Genomic DNA, 26,050 nt, shown 5'->3' with positions numbered 1-26,050 from the left:
GTTGGACGAGCTCAGCATGGGTACAGGAAGCAGCACCAATGCAGTTATTAATGTAGCTTAGGAAGAGCTGGGGAGTGATACCAGTGTAGGCATGGAATGTTCCATCTAGCTGACAAAAAGGCAGGTATAGCTGGGACCTATGTGACTACCCATGGCTACACCTTTGGTTTGAAGGAAGTGTGAGGAGCTGAAGGAGAAATGATTGAGGGTGAGGATCAGTTCCAGCAGATGGAGGAGAGTGGTGGTGGAGGGGAGCTGGTTGGGTCTCTTGTCCAGAAAGAAGCTGAGAGCTTTAAGGCCCGCCTGATGGGGGATGGAGGTGTATAGGGTCAGGATATCCTTGGTGAAAATGAGACGATCGGGGCCAGGGAACTTAAATTCATTTAAAAATCAAGAGCTTGTGGAGTGTTATGGATGTAGGTAGCAAGGGACTGAACAAGGGGCAATAAAACAGAGTTGAGGTATATAGACACAAGTTCATTGGGGCAGGAGCAGGCAGAAACAATGGGTCCATTTGGACAGTCAGGTTTGAGGATCTCGGCTAGGAGGTAGAAACTGCGGGGTAAGGGAACTATGAGGTTGGTGGCAGTGGATGGGAGATCACCAGAGTTGATAAGGTTGGTGATGGTGTGAGAAACAATGGCCTGGTGCTCCTTGGTGTGATCCTGTTCAAGGGGTAAGTAAGGGGAGGTGTCTGAGAGTTGCTGTCTGTCCTCAGCAAGGTAGAGGTCAGTCTGCTGGACTACTACAGCACCCCCTTATCTGCGTGTTTGATAGTGAAGTTGGGATAAGTGCAGAGAGAGTGGAGAACCACGTGTTCGGAGGGAGTAAGGTTAGAACTAGAGAGAGAACTGTTAAAGTCGAGCTGGTTGATGTCTCGTTGGCAGTTAGTGATAAAAAGATCCAGAGTGGGAAGAAGACCAGAGTGAGGTGCCCAGGAAGAGGAGGAGGGTTGAAGTGGGAGAAGGAGTCAATGGTGAGAGGTGGGGATTCCTTGCCAAAGAAGTAGGCACAGAGACAGAGGTGACAGAAGAAACGTTCAGCATCATGGCAGGCACGGAACTCACTGAGGGGTGTGTGCAGTGGGGCAAAGGTGAGGCCCTTACTGAAGACAACATTCTGCCTCAGAGAGGGGAAGGTCAGAGGGAATTATGAGAACCCAGATCCCTTCCCCTCACCTTCTTACTGTGAACTCTTTCCAGTCCTGAAGAAGGGTCTCAGCCTGAAACGTTGACTATTTACTCTTTTCCATAGATGCTGCCTAGCCTCCTGAGTTCCTTCAGCATTTTGCATATGTCACTAGATACACTTTTGAAGTGTGATCGCTCCAGTCTACAGCTTGTAACTTCCCTTTTAAGGATGTACTTTTGAACCATTAAATGATCTCATGAGGAATCCGGCAAACTAGACTCTTAAGAGAGTAGGTACAGCCACAGCGGTCATTGCTGGGGGCGGATGCTGCTTTGAAGCCTGATGGCAGAAGACAAACGTAGTTGGTTCCATTACTCTGTGCCGATTAAAGCACTGAGCAAGATTAAAATCGACGAGGATGAGAGCAGAAAGCGAACAGGTGCTCAGAACTGTTTGACCAGTCTCGCTCTCCTCTTGCTACTGCTGTCGGGCGGGAGGACCAGGAGTCTTGCACCACCCCACCCCCCCACACACCGCCAAGTTTGGGAGCAGTTGTTGCCCTGGATCCATCGGGCTCCTGGACGGGTTTCATTTGCCTCAACACTGAAGAGGCTCCGCAGCCTGGAGACTCACTCTAAGCCCCTGCACTTCATGTTCCATGTGTTTTTGTTGACTCTTATTTTTACAATTTGTCCGCTTATGTGGCAATCCTGTTGTGTGTGCTTTTCAGTGAGATCCATTGTGTTTTTTTGTTTTGTGAGTGCTGCAAGTAAATGAACCCCAAGGTTGCATATGGTATATATACAGTACTTCGATAATAAATTTTAACTTTGAACTTTAGATTTATTGTTTTGCCGTGGAAATAAATTTCTTGATTGATTGTGGCCGTCTAAATAAATTAGTCGGAGTAACAAAATACTTTTTGACAGTGGATCAGCTTCTCATGAACGTTTGTGGATTTCCCTCCGGTGTTACCTCAGCTATTGAATAGCAGTAATTTATTTTTAACTGAATTCATGATTTTTAACAGTAACGAGCAGCATCAAACCACAGTGCGCCTTTTGGCTACTCTGTAAACACAAGTCCCTTTAGAATGCGAGCACTTCCCTGTTATCCTTCAGGATGCATTCTGTTTCTGATTCTTATTCACTGTAGATCCAAAATCTCAACGCTTCTCATTCTCAAACCCCTTTTAAGAGCACATAGGGACTACAGCTATCCAACGAGTCACCTCACTTCATACTCCTTGAGAATACTTAGAGCTAAGTAGTAAATACTGGTATTGACAACTTTATCCACATCCCAGAATAAATAAATAAAATCTTTTTGTTTGCCTAAAGCCAGATACTAATCTGATGTACATGGGAAATGATAATCTGTCATATAGGAGAGTTAACCCATAAGAGAAAGAGCACAAATAGTAGGAGCAGCAGTCGGCCCCTGAAGCCTGCCCCAGAATACATCATGATCTGCCCCAGGTCTCTCAACTTCTCCTCATCTTGGATCAATGACCTACCAAACTCAGAAGCTTTGCAACCACTTGTGCTTACTTTGACTGAAGACACATCATTGCCTCAGATCTACACTTAGAAAGCATTTTTTACAAAATTTAATGTAAATCATTGCATTGTTCTGGGACCAAATCTAAACCATTGTGTTTGGTATTCTGAAAGTCTGAGGAATGGTGTTCTGATGTTTGTAACTTGGAACGTTTGACCTTGCCAGAGATATTAGACAGACTATCTTCCCAACGTGACTCAATCTGTAGTTATTTAGGAATAATATTTTGTCCTGTGTCAACCTACTGATAATGCTCACAGAATCATCGGCTGGTGTCCAAGATGTGTCCTTGGCATGCACAGTAAACTTTTAATCTGAAAGTTGTGAACAAATACATTGACATATGAACATTTGCAACCACAACCAGTCGGCATGCTCATTATGCTGTGTATCCTCATTACTGTCAAGATCATGGGCTGGAATGAGCTCCAGTGATTCCGTACAAGTCAGGAACAAGCTTGAGGCTGGATGCTGGCTCATTTGCTAAACCACTGTGTTGTGGAACACAGACAAGCTGAGCTCATTGACTGGATGCACTTTGCATTCCAAACTCTCAACTTTATGCCAACCTGTCTCATTTATTTCAACTGGGCAACCCATCTGGTTTGAAAAGTTAAGTGAGAAGATTTAATTAAACACATAAAGTCCAATTAAATTAATTTAATGTAATTGTACTTAATGTTTGAATTAAATCCTTTTATTTCAATGTATCTTAAAATAAATTTACTTCTTTCTTAAAGAACTTTCAGTTTTTCATCAGTATGTGTGGCTAAGTATATTTAGTTTTTAACTTGTGTAAGTCACTTTAAGTCAAAATTACAACTGGTTATGGCAGCGGAAATACTTTCTTAATTATCCAGCAGATAAAATGTAAGAAGTGTTTTACTTTGTCCTTGCCCTCATGGACACTGCTGAGTTGTATTAAGAACTTAAGATCAAAATCTTATGACTAATCATCAGGTGTGCCAAAATCTAATGTGAAGAGTCAGATTAATGATTTGAAATGAAGTGCATGTCTCCATTTATATCAGACTCAACCTCACTGCTGCCTTCAAAGGTGGTGAATGCACATTACTGTGCAAAAGTCTTAGTACATGTTCATAGCTAGGGTGCCTCAGACTTTTGCACAGTACTGTAGTAATTTTATTTATTGCACTGTACTGGTGCTGCAAAAATAATCATGACGTGAGTGATGATAAATCTGATTCTGGGTCTTTGTCGGGGACTGAGAGTGGGAAGGGGCAGGAAGAAGGGAAACATAGTTGCGAAAAGGGGAACGAAGAGGGAGGGAGCAGTAAGCACCAAGGAGACATTCTGTAATGATCAATAAACCAATTGTTTGGAATCAGATGCCTTGCCTGATATCTCAGGGCTGGATGTGTCTGCACCCACGCAACTCCCCATCCCTGGCACTCCTTCTCTGCCATCTACTAACACCCCTTCCACAGAGCTCCACTCTTGCCATTCCCAAAATCCTTTGCACCCACAAGATTTACAAACTCACTGTCTGTCTCTCATTGATATATATATATTTGAGACCTTTGCACAGTATTGTATATTGATGTACATTACGAACAGGAGGGAACATTTGAAACTGTAGTTGCTACATTAGTTTGGATAATTACCCTCTCCCATGAACGGCAGCTCCAGGAGCCAGCAGTGTAGAAATGTGTTATCTAATACTATGTATGTTGCAGAAGTTTGAAACCTGCATATGAAATTTCAAGCTAGGAAAGTGGGCTCAGTAAAAACAGTAGCTTCACAGACGATCTGCATTTTCCTATCTAAATTCTGCACTTTCAAATTTTGATCCATTTGCTGATTTGAATAATGGCTAACCAACGTGGGGCAGAGAGCGAGTTTGTAAATCTGGTGAGAGCAAAGGATTTTGAGAATGGCAAGCATGGAGTTTTGCTGGAGGGGTGTTAGGAGATGGCAGAGAAGGAGTGGCAGGGATGAGGAGTTGTGTGGATGCGGACACACCCAGCCCTGAGACAACAGGCAAGGTATTTGATTCCAAGCAATTAGTTTATTGATCATTGCAGAATATCTCCCTGGTGCTTCCTGCTTCCTTCCCCTTTTCCCAACATTGTCTTAACCCTCCTCCCTTTTTATAAAGCTTTCCCTCTGCTGACCTGTGGCATGCATTCGTCTTGCTATTACTGATGTGCATCAGCTCAGAGGAGTGAGAAAGCTTACATATTTTATATGCATTGAATTAAAACTCACAAGGGCAGCTTATGAAAAACTTAGTGAAAGCGATGACCAAGTAAGGTGAAGGATTTCGATATTTGAGACAGATGTTTCACAGAATAACTGATGCCAAGATTAAGGAAAGCATTTTTGTTGGTCCACAAATCAAATTGGTCATCAATGACAGGCAACTCGAAGAACTCCTAGTGGGACCAGAGAAAATCGCATAGAGGGCATTCAAGGATGTTGCTGAATTTTTTCTGAGTACTTACAGAGCACCAAACTACATGTAGCTTGTAGATAACATTCTTCAAGCATGCAAAACCATGAAGTGCAACATGTAACTGAAGATTCATTTTCTGCATTCCCATTTAGACTTCTTCCCTGCAAATCTTGGCGCTGTCGGTGATGAGCATTGTGAAAGGTTTCATTGTGACATTGCAGTTGTGGAGAAATACTATCAGAGCAACTGGGACACATCAGCGCTGGATGATTATTGTTAGACATTTAAATGAGAAGCCTCAGACACTGAGTACAAATGAAAGTCATCAATAAAACGTTTTTATCGTAGTTGAAAAATTGCAGAGCGTCAGCACCGTTATGCAATTAAACACATTTTTTTTAAAAAGTTAATTACCCTGTACTTGTTTCTGCAAATTCCTATGCGATGCCAGTAGTCTGAAATTATATTTGTGTTCAGCTTCAAGTGGTCTATCACAAACAAACAAAAAAAATTCTGAGGAAGCAACACTTTAGAAAAAAATTGTTCTCCGGTGTACTTGCACAATCATCTGCTCCATTTGCAATTTCTCAACAGATGAAGTAACCCCTATAGAATCCGTCAATATCCTAGTGGTCATCATTGACCAAAAATTCATGGTATCATCTCCAGTGCACTGTTCTTCCAGAACCAACACTGCAGGCTGTAATTCCTACCAGCTACATGACTATCATATCAAGAGGCTGATTATTCTGTGGCATATCACTCACTTCCCGACTTGCAAAGCTTTGCTAGCAGGCAGGAGTGATTTGGAACAGTTTTTCTGGATGGGTACCGCTTCAGTAGCACGTAAAGCCTGCGACACTGTCCAGAACAAAGTAGCGCAGTTGACCAGCATCCAATCCACTGCCCAAAATATTTGTGGCTCACCACCATCACCATACAGCAGCTGTGCGGTGTACCATCAATAAAATCCATGCAGTTACTCCACTAGCTACTCTATCAATACCTTTGCCACTGAGATGAACAAGGCCGCGTTCAAGAAGAAATCCACTATCAGCAGGTTCTCCTCTGAGTCATATGGCACCCTCCCCTCCCCTTTGAAAAATATATTCCATTCTTTCATCATTACCAGATCAAAATACTGGAACTCGCTTCACAATTGAGGCAGCACCTACATCAGATGGATAGAGGTTTAAGAAGACTGCTCTCCACTGTCTATTCAAGGACAGCTAACAATGGGCAAGAATGCTAGCCTTGCGAGAAACGTCTATGTCCTGAACAGTTAATAAATTATTTTAAAATAATGCTTCTATTTTAATGTGATTTCACAGGAGCATTCAATTCAAAAGTCCCTGGAGCCATGGATAGAGCCAATATCTTTCCCTCCCTCAGTAGTGAATTCATTATTTCATTATCAATAAATCAAACTAAATTAATTGCAAGTGTATTGCTACAGTTGGCAGGACCGGAGTTATGTTACTGCTGCCTTTAGCCTGACGCACACCAACTACCAAGCAGCAATTTTGTATAACAGAGAGACACCAGGTGGTAGAATCTGTGTTCTCTCAGCATTAGCAAAGCTCTTGCATTGAAAGCAAAGCAGTATCTCTGCTGAATATCTATATGGAAAATGCTGGATAGACTGAGCAGGTCAGACAGTATCTGTGGAGATTGAAGCAGTTCTGACTGTTCAGACCTGAAAGTCTTTCTTATATCACACATCTTGTCAGACCTGATGTGCAATTCCATTATTTTCTGTCATATTCAAGTTATGACATATACATTAAGTAAAACAATGCATGGACAATTTATAGTTCAGACTTTGTAGCACTCTAGTTATAATCAGCTCATTGCAGTACAGAGCATAGCATATTTAAGAAGCAAATCTTTAACTGGGTAATCATTTATGCTGATGTTTTTGTGGTATTATGTTTGTGAATGCAAATGTAAGTTACCTAATTTGAAAGTTGTTGATAATCACTGAAGGCCATATATTATACTTCCACCATCAAGACAACATCGGGTTTCTGCACAGTCTTTGCTTCTGGCATTACTATTAAATGTAGAGTGGAACTATATGTATGATTAAATTACTAAATTATCTTGATGGAATCTTAGGTCTGGAGATTTTTCCACTATATATGAGAATATTATTAAAATCCCTTCCGATAATGGCTTTGCCATATTTTTAGAAAATTAGTATAGAATAATGTAAGATTTTTCAAGAGAACCACATTTAGGAATTATTTTCAGAAAGGTGAAAGCAAATAAGCAAAAACGTAGGAACACAATTAGGCCATACAGACCTCGTCATGACTAATCCTGTCTTTCTCAATTCCTGATCTCTCCACATACCATTTGATGCCTCTTGCAACTGAAAGCCTATTGTATGTAAATATACAATCCACCCCTGCACAAGCAGCTGACCTACAGGCACCCCTATATTTGAATGACTTCCTTAAAATTATTAATTTAAAAAGTCCAACATACTGTATGGTGCATTCCTACAAACAGCAGAGTCATTATCTTTTTTCTCTCTCCACTTACAATACCTGTTGTTTCTTATTAATCTTATACAATTTTCATGCCATTCATTTCAATGCTGTGGATGTATAGTTATCATTTTGTGACTTTTCCAAATTAGGGACAGAATCAACTTCAGGACATCTGTAGCAATGGAACTTTCTTATTAGCCAAGGACAGCCTGCATTCAGCAACTTGGCCACCACAGCATTTCTATGGAGGAATTTCCGCAAATTTACTGCCCTCTGGGAACAAAAAATCTGCTCATTTCAAGCCTACAGGTCTTCCAGATTTAAAACACTTTATTGTCATTCTTCAATACACAAGTGTAGAGGAGAATGAAGTGATTGTTACTCCAGATCTGATGTGGCATAAAATACACAATAAGCATAATAAATACGATAAAGAAACACAATAAATATAAATGTAAAAGCAATCCTAAAAAACACAATGTACCAGTAGCTGTTTGTGTGGCCTTATATACATAAAATGAGATTATATACATAAAATGAGATTATATACATAGACTGTTTCTATGTCCAGTATGTAAAATGAAACTAGGTCCAGTGTAGCTGTGCATAAGGTGACTATGACAGGAGCTAATTCAGTGACAAAGTGACTCTTGGTAAGAGGAGCTCTTCTTCGTAGCAACAGGGCACATGAAAATACAATAGGACAGCGATTGTTAGTGTAGGAATGAGGTGTAGATATATAAGCACAAAGTGGCAGTGCGTAGGGGATGAAAGGTGCTGTGGAGAGGAGTGGCTGATGTGTATGTGCTGGTGGGGTGGGTTAATGGGTGGGGGTGTTGATCAGCCTAACGGCTTGGGGGAATTAACCGATTTTGAGTCTAGTGGTCCTGGCATGGACACTGCTTAGCTTCCTCCCTGATGAGAGAGAGAAAAACAGTTCATAAGCAGGGTGAGTGGGATTCTTCATGATACTGCTTACCCAGTACCTTGATACTGTGATCCCTTGTTCTAGACAATCTACTCAGGGGAAACAATCTCCCACTTCTAGTCTGTACGTTAATACATCTCGATGCAATCTCCTCTAACTCTTCAAATCTCCAGTGAATACAGACCCAGATGATTCAATCTCTGATAGTTCCAAAACTTAGAAATCAGCTGCTAATTTATACGACTGTAATTTCTACATGATCATCATTTGACTCTGTTTAATCACATTTTCTTATCCACATCTCAGGATGTTACATTTCTTCTCAGATCATATGTTACAAAGGAACTTATGAGGACTGATCGAGAATAATTAGTCAGCCATTGAGAAGTCGAGATTTGACCACTGGTCTGAAAAAATGCAACATTTAGTCACTGAACTTTTTCTTTCTCTGAGCAGCTGCACATGGTTTAGAAATATGGGTAAGGGGGTGGGGTTGTTCATGAGTAAATTACAGAGATTTATCAGGCTATTTTAAAAGAATCAACTGAGATTGTCTTGGACGGCCAAATGTGACGTCAGTTTTGACCTTCATCTTTTTTATTACCTACAGAGAATTTGAACAGTCCTCACGAGGTAAAACCTAGCAGATTCTTGGCCAACAGCATCACCCAGGTTTTTATTTCATTCCAGGTCTGTGGTTGATTAGATCTTCCATCACAAATTATCAACAATCTATTCAAACAAATCTGAGTTAATGGAACCTTCATCAACTAACTCCATGCATTGGTTGTTATTTTGTTCTCAAGTATGATCCAAGTCCTTAATCTTTTTTTCTTTTTCTCAGATGGGGCACAACATCGTGGAGCCAATGCAGTGCTACTTGTGGAGTTGGGATACAAACGAGGGAGGTCTTCTGCCGTCGCGTGGTGTCACACCTCACCGAGGAGTCCATCAGAGTTGCTGTCGAGGAGTGTTCAGGTCCAAAGCCCGCCGAAGTCCAGGCCTGCAATCAGTTTGATTGTCCTCCATCGTGGCATAAAGGAGAATGGCAACCGGTGTGTGAAGTTCTGACAAAGATTCAGACCATTTTAAATACGCTGATTTTCAGAACCTAACAATTAGTTCAAATTGAATTTTCCAGCAGGCTGTGGTGGGTGTGTAAATAATACCTCAATTAAGATTATTTACAAGGTACTTGTTTTAATATGAGCAGTGTAGTGGTTAGCACAATGCTTTACCATACAAGCGACCCGGGTTCAATTCCCGCTGCTGCCTGTAAGGAGTTTCTGCATTCACTCTATGACCACGATGGCTTTCTTCGATGCTTCAGTCTCCTCCCACATCCCAAAGACGACCCGGTTGGTAGGGTAATTGGTCATTGTAAATTGACCCATAGCTGGCCGATACTGCAGTGGCATCCACACTGGACATCGAGGCGAGTGGTCCTGGGTTTGAATCCAACCAGCTTTCCATCCATGCTGGGTCGAGCTAGCATCTTGGCCTCATAAAAATCAGACAAATGCTAAAGATATGCAAACAACAGGAATTCTGCAGATGCTGGAAATTCAAGCAACACACATCAAAGTTGCTGGTGAACGCAGCAGGCCAGGCAGCATCTGTAGGAAGAGGTGCAGTCAACGTTTCGGGCTGAGACCCTTCGTCAGGACTAACTGAAGGAAGAGTGAGTAAGGGATTTGAAAGTTGGAGGGGGAGGGGGGAGATCCAAAATGATAGGAGAAGACAGGAGGGGGAGGGACAGAGCCAAGAGCTGGACAGGTGATAGGCAAAAGGGGATATGAGAGGATCATGGGACAGGAGGTCCGGGAAGAAAGACAAGTGGGGGGGACCCAGAGGATGGGCAAGAGGTATACTCAGAGGGACAGAGGGAGAAAAAGGAGAGTGAGAGAAAGAATGTGTGCATAAAAATAAGTAACAAATGGGGTACGAGGGGGAGGTGGGGCCTTAGCGGAAGTTAGAGAAGTCGATGTTCATGCCATCAGGTTGGAGGCTACCCAGATGGAATATAAGGCGTTGTTCCTCCAACCTGAGTGTGGCTTCATCTTTACAGTAGAGGAGGCCGTGGATAGACATGTCAGAATGGGAATGGGATGTGGAATTAAAATGTGTGGCCACTGGGCGATCCTGCTTTCTCTGGCGGACAGAGCGTAGATGTTCAGCAAAGCGGTCTCCCAGTCTGCGTCAGGTCTCGCCAATATATAAAAGGCCACATCGGGAGCACTGGATGCAGTATATCACCCCAGTCGACTCACAGGTGAAGTGCTGCCTCACCTGGAAGGACTGTTTGGGGCCCTGAATGGTGGTAAGGGAGGAAGTGTAAGGGCATGTGTAGCACTTGTTCCGCTTACACGGACCCGGAGGCTGGTGGGGTGGGAGGTGAGGACCAGGGGAACCCTATTCCTAGTGGGATGGCGGGAGGTTGAAGTGAGAGCAGATGTACGTGAAATGGGGGAGATGCGTTTACGAGCAGAGTTGATAGTGGAGGAAGGGAAGCCCCTTTCTTTAAAAAAGGAAGACATCTCCCTCGTCCTAGAATGAAAAGCCTCATCCTGAGAGCAGATGCGGCGGAGACGGAGGAATTGTAAGAAGGGGATGGCGTTTTTGCAAGAGACAGGGTGAGAAGAGGAATAGTCCAGATAGCTGTGAGAGTCAGTAGGCTTATAGTAGACATCAGTGGATAAGCTGTCTCCAGAGACAGAGACAGAAAGATTTAGAAAGGGGAGGGAGGTGTCGGAAATGGACCAGGTAAACTTGAGGGCAGGGTGAAAGTTGGAGGCAAAGTTAATAAAGTCAACGAGTTCTGCATGCGTGCAGGAAGCAGCGCCAATGCCGTCGTCGATGTAGCAAAGGAAAAGTGGGGGACAAATACCAGAATAGGCACGGAACATAGATTGTTCCACAAACCCAACAAAAAGGCAGGCATAGCTAGGACCCATACAGGTGCCCATAGCTACACCTTTAGTTTGGAGGAATTGGGAGGAGCCAAAGGAGAAATTATTAAGAGTAAGGACTAATTCCGCTAGACGGAGCAGAGTGGTGGTAGAGGGGAACTGGTTAGGTCTGGAATCCAAAAAGAAGCGTAGAGCTTTGAGACCTTCCTGATGGGGAATGGAAGTATATAGGGACTGGACATCCATGGTGAAAATAAAGCGGTGGGGGCCAGGGAACTTAAAATCATCGAAAAGTTTAAGAGCGTGAGCAGTGTCACGAACATAGGTCGGAAGGGATTGAACAAGGGGGGATAAAACCGTGTCGAGGTATGCAGAAACGAGTTCGGTGGGGTAGGAGCAAGCTGAGACAATAGGTCGGCCAGGACAGGCAGGTTTGTGGATCTTGGGTAGGAGCTCTAGATCTTTCTTCTTGCAATTCCTCCGTCTCCGCCGCATCTGCTCTCAGGATGAGGCTTTTCGTTCTAGGACGAGGGAGATGTCTTCCTTTTTTAAAGAAAGGGGCTTCCCTTCCTCCACTATCAACTCTGCTCTTAAACGCATCTCCCCCATTTCCAGTACATCTGCTCTCACTCCATCCTCCCACCACCGCACTAGGAATAGGGTTCCCCTGGTCCTCACCTACCACCCCACCAGCCTCCGGGTCCAACATATTATTCTCCGTAAGTTCCGCCACCTCCAACGGGATCCCACCACTAAGCACATCTTTCCCTCCCCTCCTCTCTCTGCATTCCGCAGGGATCGCTCCCTACACAACTCCTTTGTCCATTCGTCCCCCCCATCCCTCCCCACTGATCTCCCTCCTGGCACTTATCCGTGTAAGCGGAACAAGTGCTACACATGCCCTTACGCTTCCTCCCTTACCACTATTCAGGGCCCCAAACAGTCCTTCCAGGTGAGGCAACACTTCACCTGTGAGTCGACTGGGGTGATATACTGCGTCCGGTGCTCCGGATGTGGCCTTTTATATATTGGCGAGACCTGACGCAGACTGGGAGACCGCTTTGCTGAACATCTACGCTCTGTCTGCCAGAGAAAGCAGGATCTCCCAGTGGCCACACATTTTAATTCCACATCCCATTCCCATTCTGACATGTCTATTCACGGCCTCCTCTACTGTAAAGATGAAGCCACACTCAGGTTGGAGGAACAACACCTTATATTCCGTCTGGGTAGCCTCCAACCTGATGGCATGAACATCGACTTCTCTAACTTCCGCTAAGGCCCCACCTCTCCCTCGTACCCCATCTGTTACTTATTTTTATGCACACATTCTTTCTCTCACTCTCCTTTTTCTCCCTCTGTCCCTCTGAATATACCTCTTGCCCATCCTCTGGGTCCCCCCCACCTTGTCTTTCTTCCCGGACACCCTGTCCCATGATCCTCTCGTATCCCCTTTTGCCTATCACCTGTCCAGCTCTTGGCTCTATCCCTCCCCCTCCTGTCTTCTCCTATCATTTTGGATCTCCCCCTCCCCCTCCAACTTTCAAATCCCTTACTCACTCTTCCTTCAGTTAGTCCTGACGAAGGGTCTCAGTCTGAAACTTAACTGCACCTCTTCCTACAGATGCTGCCTGGCCTGCTGTGTTCACCAGCAACTTTGATGTGTGTTGCTAAAGATATGGCAAGGTTCTGCCTGATGCGCCACGAGGCACAGAGAGGAACAACAACAACGACAATTTGTCCCGTGATTAGGCGAGGGTTAATCAGGGGATTGCTGGGCCGTGTAGCTCAAAGAGGTGGAAGAACCTATTAACCATATAACCGTATAACAATTACAGCACGGAAACAGGCTATCTCGGCCCTTCTAGTCAGTGCCGAACTCTTACTCTCACCTAGTCCCACCAACCTGCACTCAGCCCATAACCCTCCATTCCTTTCCTGTCCGTATAGCTGTCCAATTTAACTTTAAACGACAACATCGAACCTGCCTCAACCACTTCTGCTGGAAGTTCGTTCCACACAGCTACCACTCTCAAGCGTAAAAAAGTTCCCCCTCATGTTACCCCTAAACTTTTGCCCTTTAACTCTCAACTCATGTCCTCTTGTTTGAATCTCCCCCATTCTCAATGGAAAAAGCCTATCCATGTCAACTCTGTCTATCCCCCTCATAATTTTAAATACCTCTATCAAGTTCCCCCCTCAACCTTCTACGTTCCAAAGAATAAAGACCCAACTTGTTCAACCTTTCTCTGTAATTTAGGTGATGAAACCCAGGTAACATTCTAGTAAATCTTCTCTGTGCTCTCTCTATTTTGTTGACATCTTTCCTATAATTCGGTGACCAAAACTGTACACAATACTCCAAATTTGGCCTCACCAATGCCTTGTACAATTTCAACATTACATCCCAACTCCTATACTCAATGCTCTGATTTATAAAGGCCAGCATATTTCATGCTGTATCTCAATAAATAAATTAATTTGGGCAGTATTGAAAATCATCAAATGCCATTATAAAAAAATCTAAAATATAAACAGCAAATGCTGGAGATACTCAGCAGACTAGACGGCCTCAGTGGAACATGAATTAGAAATGAAGGGTCTTTGATCTGAAATGTTATTTCTGGTTCTCTTTCTATAGGTAACTGCCCAGATTGCTGAGTCTTTCTAGCATGTTCTGCACTGATTTGTAATTTAACTCACCTTTTGCAAAATTGGTAGTTCACCTGCAACATTAAAATTGCATGTCAGAGGATTTTACTCGGTATGGAAGTCAATCGAGTGGAATGTGAAACTAGTGCTCCACCCACTCCCATAAAACCCTGCCCCACTAGCCAAGCTAAAGTTTAACCCCCAAAGCACAGGTTGATCACAGTTTGTTTACACTGAATGATCAATTCAAATGTGAGCAATCAATCCTGTTATAACCAAGTGTCTTTGCCAGAGGCTATCAGGTTGCCTGTGCTGAGGCTTTTCCTGAGAATAAATGGCTAGGGATTTGCTGCAGACTTTTTGCACCAGTCTGATTCAAATTACACTGGTTCATGGCCAGCGTCAGGAGGTGATAGTTACTCTAAATTTGGAGTAAATAATTCTATTGTCATTTGCATTAGCGGGACTGACATGAAACAGCTGCTTATTTAGAACAAGCATAAATTTGGAAATTCATGATCCAGAAATGGGGAAACTGATTCTCAGATGAAAAAAAAGGTATGTTGCATCCGGAATTTTCAGGTTAGCAGGCGATTTCCTTCCACGCCACTTTGACATATTGGGAAATCGTGCGTTCAAAAAGCACAACTCTAAACAACATTGAAAGTCGGATTAAATGATGTTGAGAGACAAGACTGTGATGTGTGGTGAAGTAAAGAACAAACTCTTTGATAGTCTTCAACCTTCTTCCACATGAGCTATGTTACACTAAATATGAATCATGTGTTTATTGACAAGATATTCTGAAACTTTTTTCAAGATAGGCTTTTGAATACTGTTGCAGACATATCGTTAATTATTTAATCTAAATAGCGATTGGATGCTGATCCTACTTTGCAAGCCTGAAAATATCATTTGTTGAACTTTCGTGATTGGCATTTTGGTAGAAATGATCCAATTGTGAATAATACTGGAGGCCATTAAGGAATGATTAGCTTTAGATGTTGACCCAGAATTTCATAGTAGTGATAAGACTCCCACACTCACCTTTCGCCCACCATCAGTTCTATTCTCAGCAGATTCCCACCCCCAAAAAAGAAAAACTTCCTTGCAGAATCCATCCATATCCTAAAACTGCAGGGTCTTGCAGACATGGTATGATTGGACCAGAATGATAAAGGAATTCTAAGTGAAATTTTGGCAGCAGTGAAAACATGCTGCAACCTCAGCTGACCATCGTAACTGTTTCTGACAGTCAAGAACTTTCAAAATTATTTGAAAACATAGAAAAAAATAAACTGAAGTATTAAAATATTATTATATTAACAATTTTAATATGTAAAAAGCTTAGAACATTTTAAATATTTTAAGTGAAGTAAATGATTCTTTTAATGTATATCATCTAAAACTTATTTGCTGGGCCTTCCTCCCCTGGAGATGAGTGGTATTGCAATTCCAGTGGCTGATTGACCCTGATGTTGGGATGCTCAGTCTATGAGGGGTCCAACAGCAGACCAGGGTTGGTACACCTTTGTGAATATCCATCAGGAAACTGGGACTTGTGCTGGCAATTCCAGATGGAACTGCTGATATTTCTCAGGAAAGCCTGGACTGTAATTGAAAGGTTATGAACTTCTTTTTAAATTCATTGATCTTGATATATGCTTTTCTTTCTGTTTCAATCTTTTTATTAATTTCATAATGATAAACATACCATAATATTGATACAAAGTTGTTGGGATTACATTGTTATGATTGACGTAGTTAAATATAAACCTAGTTGACATATGAGTATTAAACCTCCCAAACATACAGGATACAAATGTAATATACAAAAAAATAGAAAAAAATCATGAAAAAGGAAAAAAAATTAAAATATTCCCCAAAAGAAAAACTAACCTAAACAGTGTTAATCAACTAAACTAAGACAGAAAAAGGCATGGGCTGTTATATAACGTCAAAACAAAAGGAACCATTAGTGGCGTCAACTCTGATTCGCTCAACATATATTAAAAGGGAATAGAATAAGTTTGGAAAGGTTTAATTACATCATATGAAAATGTTGAATAAATGGCCTCCAGGTCTTTTCAAATTTAATAGAGGGATCAGAAGTAACACTTCTAATTTTTTCTAAGATAAAACAGAACATAGTTTGAGAGAACCAATGAAATGTGGTAGGAGGATTAATTTCTTTCCAAATCAGCAAAATGGATCTTCTAGCCATTAATGTAAGAAATGCAATCATCCGACGAGCTGAAGAGGTTAAATGACTTGATTCTATCATCGGTAACCCAAAAATTGCAGTAACAGGGTGAGGAACAAATGGATGAACATACTTTACGTATATGGTTTCAATTTCAAAATTATTTTGGGTTGAATCAATTTATTTTAGCAAGTCCTATTATATCTAATTTCTGCTTTCAACCCTCTATTATGGATCAAGCATATCTGGCTTGGAAAACTAAATGTATAGTACAACTTTGTGATCTATTTTTGGATAATTGTTTCATGTCCTTTGAACAATTATCTAATAAATATAATTTGCCTAGATACCATTTTTTTTAGATATTTACAGATTAGAAACTTTTAAAATACTGTTTCTCCTACCTTCCTAAATTTATATTCAACGGATATTTTGGAAAAAATTTTAGATTTAAATCCTTTTCAGAAAGGTGTAATAGCAGTCATTTATAATATAATTATGAAAATACATCCAGATGTATCTAATAAAGTTAAGACTGATTGGGAAAGGGAACTTATGATTACTTTACCGTTTGAAAAATGGGAAAAAATTCTTCAATTAGTTAACTCATCCTCTATACGTGCTAAACATGTGTTGATACAGTGTAAAGTACTGCATCGGGCTCATATGTCTAAGGATAAATTAGCTTGTTTTTATTCTCATATAAATCCTGTATGTGATAGACGTCACTTTGAGATAGCTTCTTTAACTCGCATGTTTTGGTCATGTCCTTTTTTGAAAAAATATTGGAAAGATATTTTTGATATTATTTCAACTGTTCTGAATATTGATTTACAACTTCACCCTTAATATATGCTCTTAACTTTCCTAAAAGGACGACAATCAGACTCAAAGTTTATTGCACACTTTCTGATGAGCTCATTTCTTATTAAATGTTTTAATAGTGTTCTCATATATGTGGAGGCGGTTTACAGTCTCGCAAAGTCCAATGCAAGCAGCTTTTGACTGACGGAAGTTCTGTAACCCTTCCTGATGATCTTTGCCTTGATCAGAAGCCTCATTCGCAACAAACGTGTGGTAACGTTGACTGTCCACCACGTCTGGTATTGGGGAAATGGTCCAAGGTAGAGTGGTAAACTTACTCCATAACGTGCCTGCTTAATTATTGTCTTTCTCTACATGCATATTAATGTGTGGTTTATGCATGACCTGGTGCCTTGCAGAATTCTTCCTCTTGGCAATTAATGAATCGCCACAGGACATAGATTTATATTGAGCAAAAAGAGGCCATTGCCTCTTGAATCTTTGGTGACACAAGTGAATGTCAAGTTTCTTATCATCTGCATAAGTACATGTAGCAGCATCACAGTACATAGCATCAGATAAGCAGCATTCACAAGGAAAACATAAATTGTATACAATTTCTACAAGAAGCAACACACCTCGAACGGAAAAGAAAACAGGCCATAGTTGGTCCATCTTTGTGAACACCCAAAAGGAAAGTGGGACTCTGAGACCTGTGCCCTCAGAGACTAAGCTTGCAGCACCCACCCTGACTGAAAGGCAATTTGAGTACAACTTGATCAAAATAGTTATGGTATTGCTACTACTGCAGTCGTGAATAGGGCTGTGCTGGTTGGTTGAAGGGAAGTAGCTATTCTTGAATCTGATACTGTGGGACATCAGGCTGCTATATCTTCTGCCTGATAGTAGCTCTGAGAAGGAGGCATGGCATGGATGGCAGCGATATTTGACCGATAGATGTTGCTTTCTTGAAGCAGTGCGTACCCATTTGTACTAATCCTGTGCTAATTCACTTTTTATTCTTCCCACACTCTGATCTGTTCATTCAAACCACCTATATGCTAGGGACTATTTTCAATGGCCATTTGACCTACCAGTGATACTTATTTTCTGATTAAGCAATGCATTAATACAGAAAATTATATTTGTTATTTACAGCACACTACCTAGGTCTAGATTTTATGAAAAGTCTTCTAACTTTTCCTCTGGTCTTCAAATGAAGGCACATTGGGATGGTGGAATATGAAGTAGATTAATATAAGGCTTTAAGTGGGGAGCTTCAGGTTTGTTCGACAAATGGTGATATCAAGGCCAGAGCCAGGAAGACTGTCAGGACTAGATCTTGGGTGGTCAAATGTGATCTCAGCCTACCACTAACATGTAATAAAATCAACTGCAATAGCAATTTGTACCATGTAACTCACAATTGCAAACATAGCAACAAGAAACACAAATAGTTCCATGGCATAACATGCTATAGGGAAAGTGTTGAAAAAAGGGATTATTGTAGATCGATACTTGATGGCTGCTTGATGGAAACACTCCAAGCCCAACAATTGTGATTGGGTCCATGGACGATCAAAGAAGCATCTGAAGATTGGGTATGATATAGACTGGTGGGAACATGTGGAAAAGGTCTGTGGTGGTCATTATAGTTCATGAAAAAGTGGGATACAGTTTATAAAGGAAGACACTTAATGGATAACTCATAGAAATTTGGTTCCAATTGAGTCCAAAAGAGGATTCAAGTCACTTGTTGTGAGATCATCAGAATAAATAGGATTGGTTGTAAAGTTAGGAGATGAAAACTGATGAGATTTAGTTGTATCGCGGCCAATGGCAGCCCAGTTGGTGGAAACTAAAGCAGCAAAATAAATAACCTCAATCACCAAGATGAAAAATATCTACATGCTTTCCCACAAGTTCAACAATTCAAAATAATGATGAAATACTCATCTACTTTGGCTGAACTAACCTTAATTTAACTCAGTTTTAATTGTGTGTAATTTAAGTGTTCTACTGAAGTCTAGAATCAGTAGAAGCCTTGCAGAGGGTGGTTAGGGGAGCAGAGAAGGTTATTGGGGTCTCCCTACCTTCTGTCCAAGACCTCTTTCAGAGTCGATACCTCTAGAAGACACGGTACATCATTAAAGACCCCTCACACCCTCTTCATGAACTGTTTGTTCTTCTGCTATCAGGCAAATGTTACAGGAGCATCAAAACTAAAACCACAAAACTACTAAACAGCTTCCTCCCACAGGCAGTCAGACTGCTAAATAGCTACTCCACCTGACTCTGCTTTGGACACTTTTAACTTGCACTGGGCACTTATAACTGATTTTAACGGACATGTGGCTGTTGTGTTTTACTATTTATTGTTATGTTTATTATTTAGTGTTGCGTTTGTTATGTTATGATTGCACTGCTCCTGAGAAACGCTGTCTCATTCTGCCCTGCAGAGCTGATGTACGGTTAGAATGACAGTAAATTTTTTTTAATCTTTGAGTCTTGAATCTTATGTTGTGCATTCCCAGTGTTCTGTAAGATGCGGTGAAGGATCCCAGCGCAGAGATTGGGTTTGTCGGAAACTCACTGCAGTAAGACAGCAGGTCACAGTGCCCCGTGCCTTATGCAGTGAACCCTCCAGACCTCCAGTAGTTCAGACCTGCACTATGCCTGCCTGTATTAGTAAGTGACTGACTTTAACACTTGACACCTGAATTATCTTACCCAAATAAACACTGGGGCTTAATTATAGTAGGCATGTACAACAAACAAAAGCAGGAGCACAGATAACTGAGATGTTTGTGTCCTCAATGCTGTTATTTTTGGGCAATGATAATATAACAGATTTATATTTTTCCAAGGACCAAAAATTTTTGAAGTATGGTATGGTTCCATAGAAAAATGGGTTTATTTCACAGTTTATCCATTTGTTCATTGTAAGAATCATATACAGATGTTAAAACATTCAGATTTATGAAAATGTTCTTTTCATTAACTAAAGCAGATTTGTGTTGGTTAACAATTATTTTCCTGGAAGATTACCAGGAAATCTCTATGTGCCAAATGTCTGCAAGCTTCAAATCTTGAAACAGATCCAATAGATTTTAAGAGCTATTGGTTACATTAAAAAAAACACATGAATAACTTCATATGTGTAGACTCCAGACATAAATATTTGATACTCTGCAACCTTTTCATGTATCTTGTGCTTATCAAGATGGTCATCTTCAGGTCTGGGATTTTTTTTCTACTTACCACAGAGTTTTACAGAATCAGGTGCAACGAGGGTTTTGTATAAACTACAGAGCATTGCTGGGTCACGTTTAACGTAGGTTCAGCCCAAAATGGAATCGTCACTGCACTACCTACATGGTCCTCACTGCTCCTTTATCTACATATTGTCAATATTAGCCACATTCAGTTTTAAGTTCATTGTCATGGGCATATGTAACAGTAAGCAATAGTAGCAGCCAGTGACGTAATGGCAGCTGTACCAGACCTCGAGACGAATGGTCCTGGGTTCAAATTCAGGACGCTCTCCATCCATTCTGGGTTGAGTGTCGAGCTAGCAATTTGGCTTCGTAAAAAGATAGACACATGCAAAACAAAGAGTCTGATGTTCCATGAGGTACGGAAAGGAACAACTACTACTAAATTTTAACTCAATTTCAAGTTTATTGTCATGGGCGTACATACACAGAGTATAAATGCCAGGAAAACTAGCTTTTTTGCAGCAGCACAGTACGTTGCAAACATCAGTCAATGCAAACTTAAATTGAAATGAATTACTCATAATTTATAGTATAAAATAAACATAATGTTAATGCAAGTTGAGGGAATTTAGTCTGAGGTAGTATTAGGGTTTTTTCAGGTAGGTTTAAGAATCTGATGGTAGTGTGGGGAAGGAGTTGTTGAACATAAGACCTAAGATATTGTTTAAGAAATAAAAATGTAAACACTTAACAACATGTTTTCACACCCAAATTCGGAGAATTCTAGGAATAATCTAGCAAGTTTTCCCCTCTGTTGGATGTAAAAGCATTATATCACCATCTCAGAGAATCTCAATTTGGACCCATATCCAACAGATTCCTTTTGAGAGAAGGGTGTTTTTTTCCTTCTCCTACAGTTTTTCCAGTTATTTCCTATTTTTGTTTTTATTACTGAATGAACACTTATATAATCTGTGCCCTGCTTCTTCCAGTTAGCTTTAAACTGATGTTGTGCGTGGCTTTGGCTATCAGATTTATAGATTTGAAGTAATCACCCTTAATTGACACAATATTCCAAGTAAATTACACTCAATGTTTTGGCAAGGGTTTAAGAATGTGTCTTCTTGATAAAATTAATAAATCATCAGTAAAGCATTGTTTTACCTCCTTGCCTTTGAACTTAATACTTACATGTTAGTAGATTAAGTCTTATTCTCGACTATTTTAACTCATATTTGTATATTTCCTAGAGGCTAAAAAGGACAAAAAAACAAATGTTTCTCAAAAGCAAGTTATTCGTGACCCGCAAATTCTGGCCATCCACAGAGTGTACATTCAAACCAGACAAGACAAGCGCATTCACTTTAACATCGGTGGTCGGGCCTACCTCCTTCCAAAAACCTCAATTGTGATTAGATGTCCAGTGAGAAGATTCCAGAAATCACTAATCAAATGGGAAAAAGATGGCCTCCATCTGCAAAATACGAAACAAATTGGAATTACTAAATCAGGATCACTGAAAATTCACAGTCTTGAAGCAAAAGATATTGGCATTTATAGTTGCATTGCAGGTCCTACTCGAGAATCCTTTGTCCTCAAGCTGATTGGTAATGACAACAGATTAATTGAACCACCCACTTTCAACAATGCTAAGACAAGACAAAGTATTGGGCTAGAGAAGATGAGCAACAACAAATCCAACAGACTGGAAGATAAATGGTCTCAATTAACTAAGATGTGGCAAAGTTGGAGCAAAAAGAATGAATTATATGTGGATGACAGCCAATCAAATGATCAAGTTTTCCTGCGCCTTCTTGGCAATCACTTGTTTTCAAAAAGAAAAGCTAGTTTTGCAGAATTGTTTGACTCTCAGGCACTTTCTGACAAACATCATGAAAGCTCTATATCCCAAGGAGCTTATAGTATGGATACCAAACAGTTTGAAGAGATCCTCCGAAATATAAGTTTGAGGATTGAGTCTGGTGAAATACCTGAAGAGTTTGCATCACAGCTGATACATCAATTAGCAGCTGAAGTATCTAGACCACAACCAACTGTGGAAAAGTGGAAAGTCTCTCCTGATGATAATGCATCAAACTCCAAATTATTAGATAAGGCTCCTAATACATCTGATGCTTCAGTCAATAAGGATATACATCAACAAAGGAAGAAACACAAGCCTCCTGTTATTCTGAGAAAAAAGCAAGCTCCTGTTCTGCCTCAGAAAAATGTTCATGTTACAGTTGGAACACTGGCATACCTGGCAAATAACACATCGAGTCTAACACTCGTCTGTGAATCCATCGGAAACCCTAAGCCAAAGGTTTCCTGGACAAAGGATGGTGTGGCAGTGACATTTAATAAAAGGTATGTTGACTCAATGTCATTAATGTTTATGATTTTTTTCTGTTTTTGAGATGACTAGAATTAATGCAGGGATCATTATACAAATTGTTTGACTCAATGGCTTTCCATTCTGCTGCACAAACCATTTGTGCAAGGCTGTGCTTTCAATAAGCTAATCGAACACCCATTTGGTTGGACCATCTTTAAATTCCACGTCTTTCACTAAATGACCAATAGAACTTTTCTGACAACCACTGATATGTCAATCTTTAGCTGATAAAAAACTTGTTTTGTCAAATCAGATATCTACATAAAGAATTTCTGAGAATGTAACTGTTAAGACAATTACTTCATTAATTTCACAAATTTATGATAATAAAATGCATCCACCATCAATGGCCTTCAGTGAATTTATTGAATTACGCAGCATAAATTATTAGTCAGCAATGAATGATCAGGGGTTCCTAAACTGGGGTCCACAGACCCTTAATTTATGGTATTGGTCCATGGCGTAAAAAAGGTTGGTAACTCCTGACTTAGATGAACTTGATACAGGTTTCCCCCGCCATCCGAAGGTAGAGCGTTCCTATGAAACGGTTCGTAAGCCGAAATGTCGTAAAGCGAAGAAGCAATTACCATTTATTTATATGGGAAAATTTTGTGAGTGTTTACAGACCCAAAAATAACCTACCATCTCATGCCAAATAACACATAAAACCTAAAAGAACAGTAACATATAGTAAAAGCAGGAATGATATGATAAATACACAGCCTATATAAAGTAGAAATACTTTTTCACAATCATCGCCAGCACAGATCTCCGTAGCGAAAATCTCATGCAAGCACCGTCGGCAGAAATTCTCACGCAAGCTCTGTTGGCAAAAACACGGCGCAAGTGCTCTCCAGTAATCTTTAAGCTATGAAGCTGCCAAATCATACCAAATAACACGTAAAAATACACAGCCGATATAAAGTAGAAATAATGTATGTACAGTGTAGTATCACTTACCGGAATTGGGAAGACATCGAACACACTGATGATGGTGTGTTAGGCTGAGTTGGAGTTTGGGTGGTGCAGTGGCCCCCACCCTGCAGGCCACCAACCGATATATTGCCGCGAAACACGCAGAGGTCCAGTGGTGGCCGGGACGCACCCAGCACATATTTAAGCAAAAAGCCGAAATAAACATGCAAATTAATTACGTGCTTCCCGACACGTAATTTTCGGCCCAGATCAGTGCCGATTGCCGATTACATCGCCTTTGATCTGGGCCGACAATTACGTGTGGGGCGGCACCTAATTAATTAGCATGTCTATTTCGGCTTTTATCTTAAAGATGTGCTGTATGCCTCCTGGCTACTGCTGCATTCTCCGCGAATCAGTACAGTATCTGTCCGCAGCCTGGGTGTTGGGGTGGTGGGACACTGGGGTGTCATCTTGTCGTCTGTTTCCATTAGAGCAGGCAGCTCATCTTCTCCTATGACTGCCCGCCTCGATGTCGAAGGTCGAGGTTCGTCGTCTGCTGTGGCTGATGTGGAAGGCTTGCTTGACTGCTGAGCCTCGTGCATTTTTCTATCATACAGTTCTTTGTAAGGACTCAAAGAATCTTGCAAATATCCCATAAACCTACGTACCCTTTCAAAATTAAAGTCGTACTTTATCATTAGTCATCTGGTTTCGATTGTTATCCTTTCCTCTTCCAATTGCATCAGCTCGTCATCTATCAGTTCTTGGTCATGGGATGCCAAAACCTCTTCAACATCATCTGCGTCAGCTTCCACAAGCCAAACTCACTTTGTCCTTGCTTCGTTCACCACAATCGAAACGCTTAATTATATCTAGTTTTACACCAAGTGTAACACCCTTACGAGCTCTTTCAGGCTTTTCCGACACCATAGAACTCATCTTGCAAATGACAGCTCACAGGTTCGTGTTAAAGCAATGCTGGCGAGATTGCTGTTCCGAATCCGGGGAGAGGGGCTGCTCAGGGCACACGCTGCTTTTTATCACGCGCTGATTTTTTTTCGCGCGATGAATTTTTTTTGTAACAGTGAAAACACCTTCTGAAAGCAAAAACAGGGTACTAATGTACGTCTTTCGTAACAGTGAGGTTTCGTAAAGCGAACGTTTGAAAAGCGGGGGACACCTGTATAAAAGACTGTTTTTGGATTAAGCATTTGTTGGTGCGTGTGATTTTGCAAACACATTCTTTCTTTACATAAGACCATTTGGTGCATAGGATGAGCATCTGATGAGTAAGAGAAGAAGCTTGGAAAGCTTTGCAGAAGATCAAAGTTAATGCTGCTGATCTCCAATGACAAATTATTCTTGTTCAAAAGAAACTGGCCTTATTTATCCTCATTGTAATTTGCACAGTTGTGTGAACATTACAAACCACTGATCATTTTCAAGATTTATACTTAGAGTGTTTGACATTAGTAGTCATTGGTGAGGACAAAGGTAGAACAGAGGAAATTACAACTTGAACTTAGAGTGTGATGTTGAACGTAGGACATGTTTGTTGATGCAAAGCCGTATTTAAGTCCAGTCTGAACTAGGATCAGCAGAGAATCTCTAAGGTGCACTTTGCATCTCATCCACACTGCCGAAGGATTTGGAAAGCATGCTGCTTGCTTGTTCAAGTTTTAGTACTGTGTGAACTGCCGATATACAACTTTCTACCACAGATAATCTTCCACTGGACAGGGTTCTGCACATGTTACCTCAACACATTTAATTTTGATGTTTTAGCCTCTGTTTCTGTTGTGCAAGATTATTGATGCTGAATTGATTTCAGGTTAAAAATATCTTGAAGAGAGGGTTGCAAAATTTTATAATTGGATGTTGATATTCTGAACTGCTAGTGGGTAATGTAGCAAAGTTTCATTGGGATATATATCTCAGTACTGCTAATAATAAGGTTTGTTGATAGAAATCAAGCAGTTTGAAAAATCGTTCATCATCTAGGCTAAATATTTTTCTAATGATTTTCCCAAATGTTGGCATGTTACTTATCTACATATGTTGAATGTTGTTATTTTGAGGCCAATTATACAATAGGAAACTGATTTATAGGCAACTGATTTATATAGATCTGAGGAGCAATAGATGAAGTCAATCCTAAAAATAAGCTTGTAGACATAAACTCTTTATGTTCTTGCAATTTTGTTTGTTCCACTGCTATCCATTATCAAAAATAACAGTGAAGAATTATTAACAGCAGATCATCTGCTTCTATTGATCCAAAACAATTTTACTTTTGTGTGCTTTCTTATATTTGTTATATGCCCAAGATCACAGCTTGCAAATTCAGTCAAATAATATATACTGATAAAAACAAGAAATTCTGCAAATGCTACAAATCCAGAGCAATGCATACATACAAAA

The 26,050-nt window shown here is 40.7% G+C and overlaps 1 protein-coding gene and 1 long non-coding RNA gene across 5 annotated transcripts in view; one reads left to right on the top strand and one right to left on the bottom strand.

The window, feature by feature from the left end:
- The window catches only part of adamtsl3 (ADAMTS-like 3), a 760,337-nt gene that overhangs the window by 617,757 nt on the left and 116,530 nt on the right, over window positions 1-26,050 (top strand). Inside the window, exons 19-22 of one of the 2 annotated variants that reach the window (XM_063065855.1) lie at window positions 9,375-9,585; window positions 17,239-17,418; window positions 19,633-19,786; window positions 21,567-22,683. In XM_063065855.1, coding sequence (XP_062921925.1) covers window positions 9,375-9,585; window positions 17,239-17,418; window positions 19,633-19,786; window positions 21,567-22,683 — 1,662 coding nt within the window. Of the gene's footprint in view, window positions 1-5,259; window positions 5,375-9,374; window positions 9,586-17,238; window positions 17,419-19,632; window positions 19,787-21,566; window positions 22,684-26,050 lie in introns of those variants that run through there. The other variant, XM_063065856.1, reaches the window with a different exon arrangement.
- The window catches only part of LOC134355646 (uncharacterized), a 114,892-nt gene that overhangs the window by 70,029 nt on the left and 18,813 nt on the right, over window positions 1-26,050 (bottom strand). For all 3 annotated transcript variants that reach the window (XR_010020142.1, XR_010020141.1, XR_010020140.1), the window contains exon 2: window positions 21,704-21,790. This is a non-coding gene — a long non-coding RNA (uncharacterized LOC134355646). The remainder of the gene's footprint in view (window positions 1-21,703; window positions 21,791-26,050) is intronic.

The sequence above is a fragment of the Mobula hypostoma genome, chromosome 13 (assembly GCF_963921235.1).
Source record: "Mobula hypostoma chromosome 13, sMobHyp1.1, whole genome shotgun sequence".
Lineage (NCBI taxonomy): Eukaryota > Metazoa > Chordata > Chondrichthyes > Myliobatiformes > Myliobatidae > Mobula > Mobula hypostoma.
This window is presented reverse-complemented; position numbering and strand designations above follow the sequence as displayed.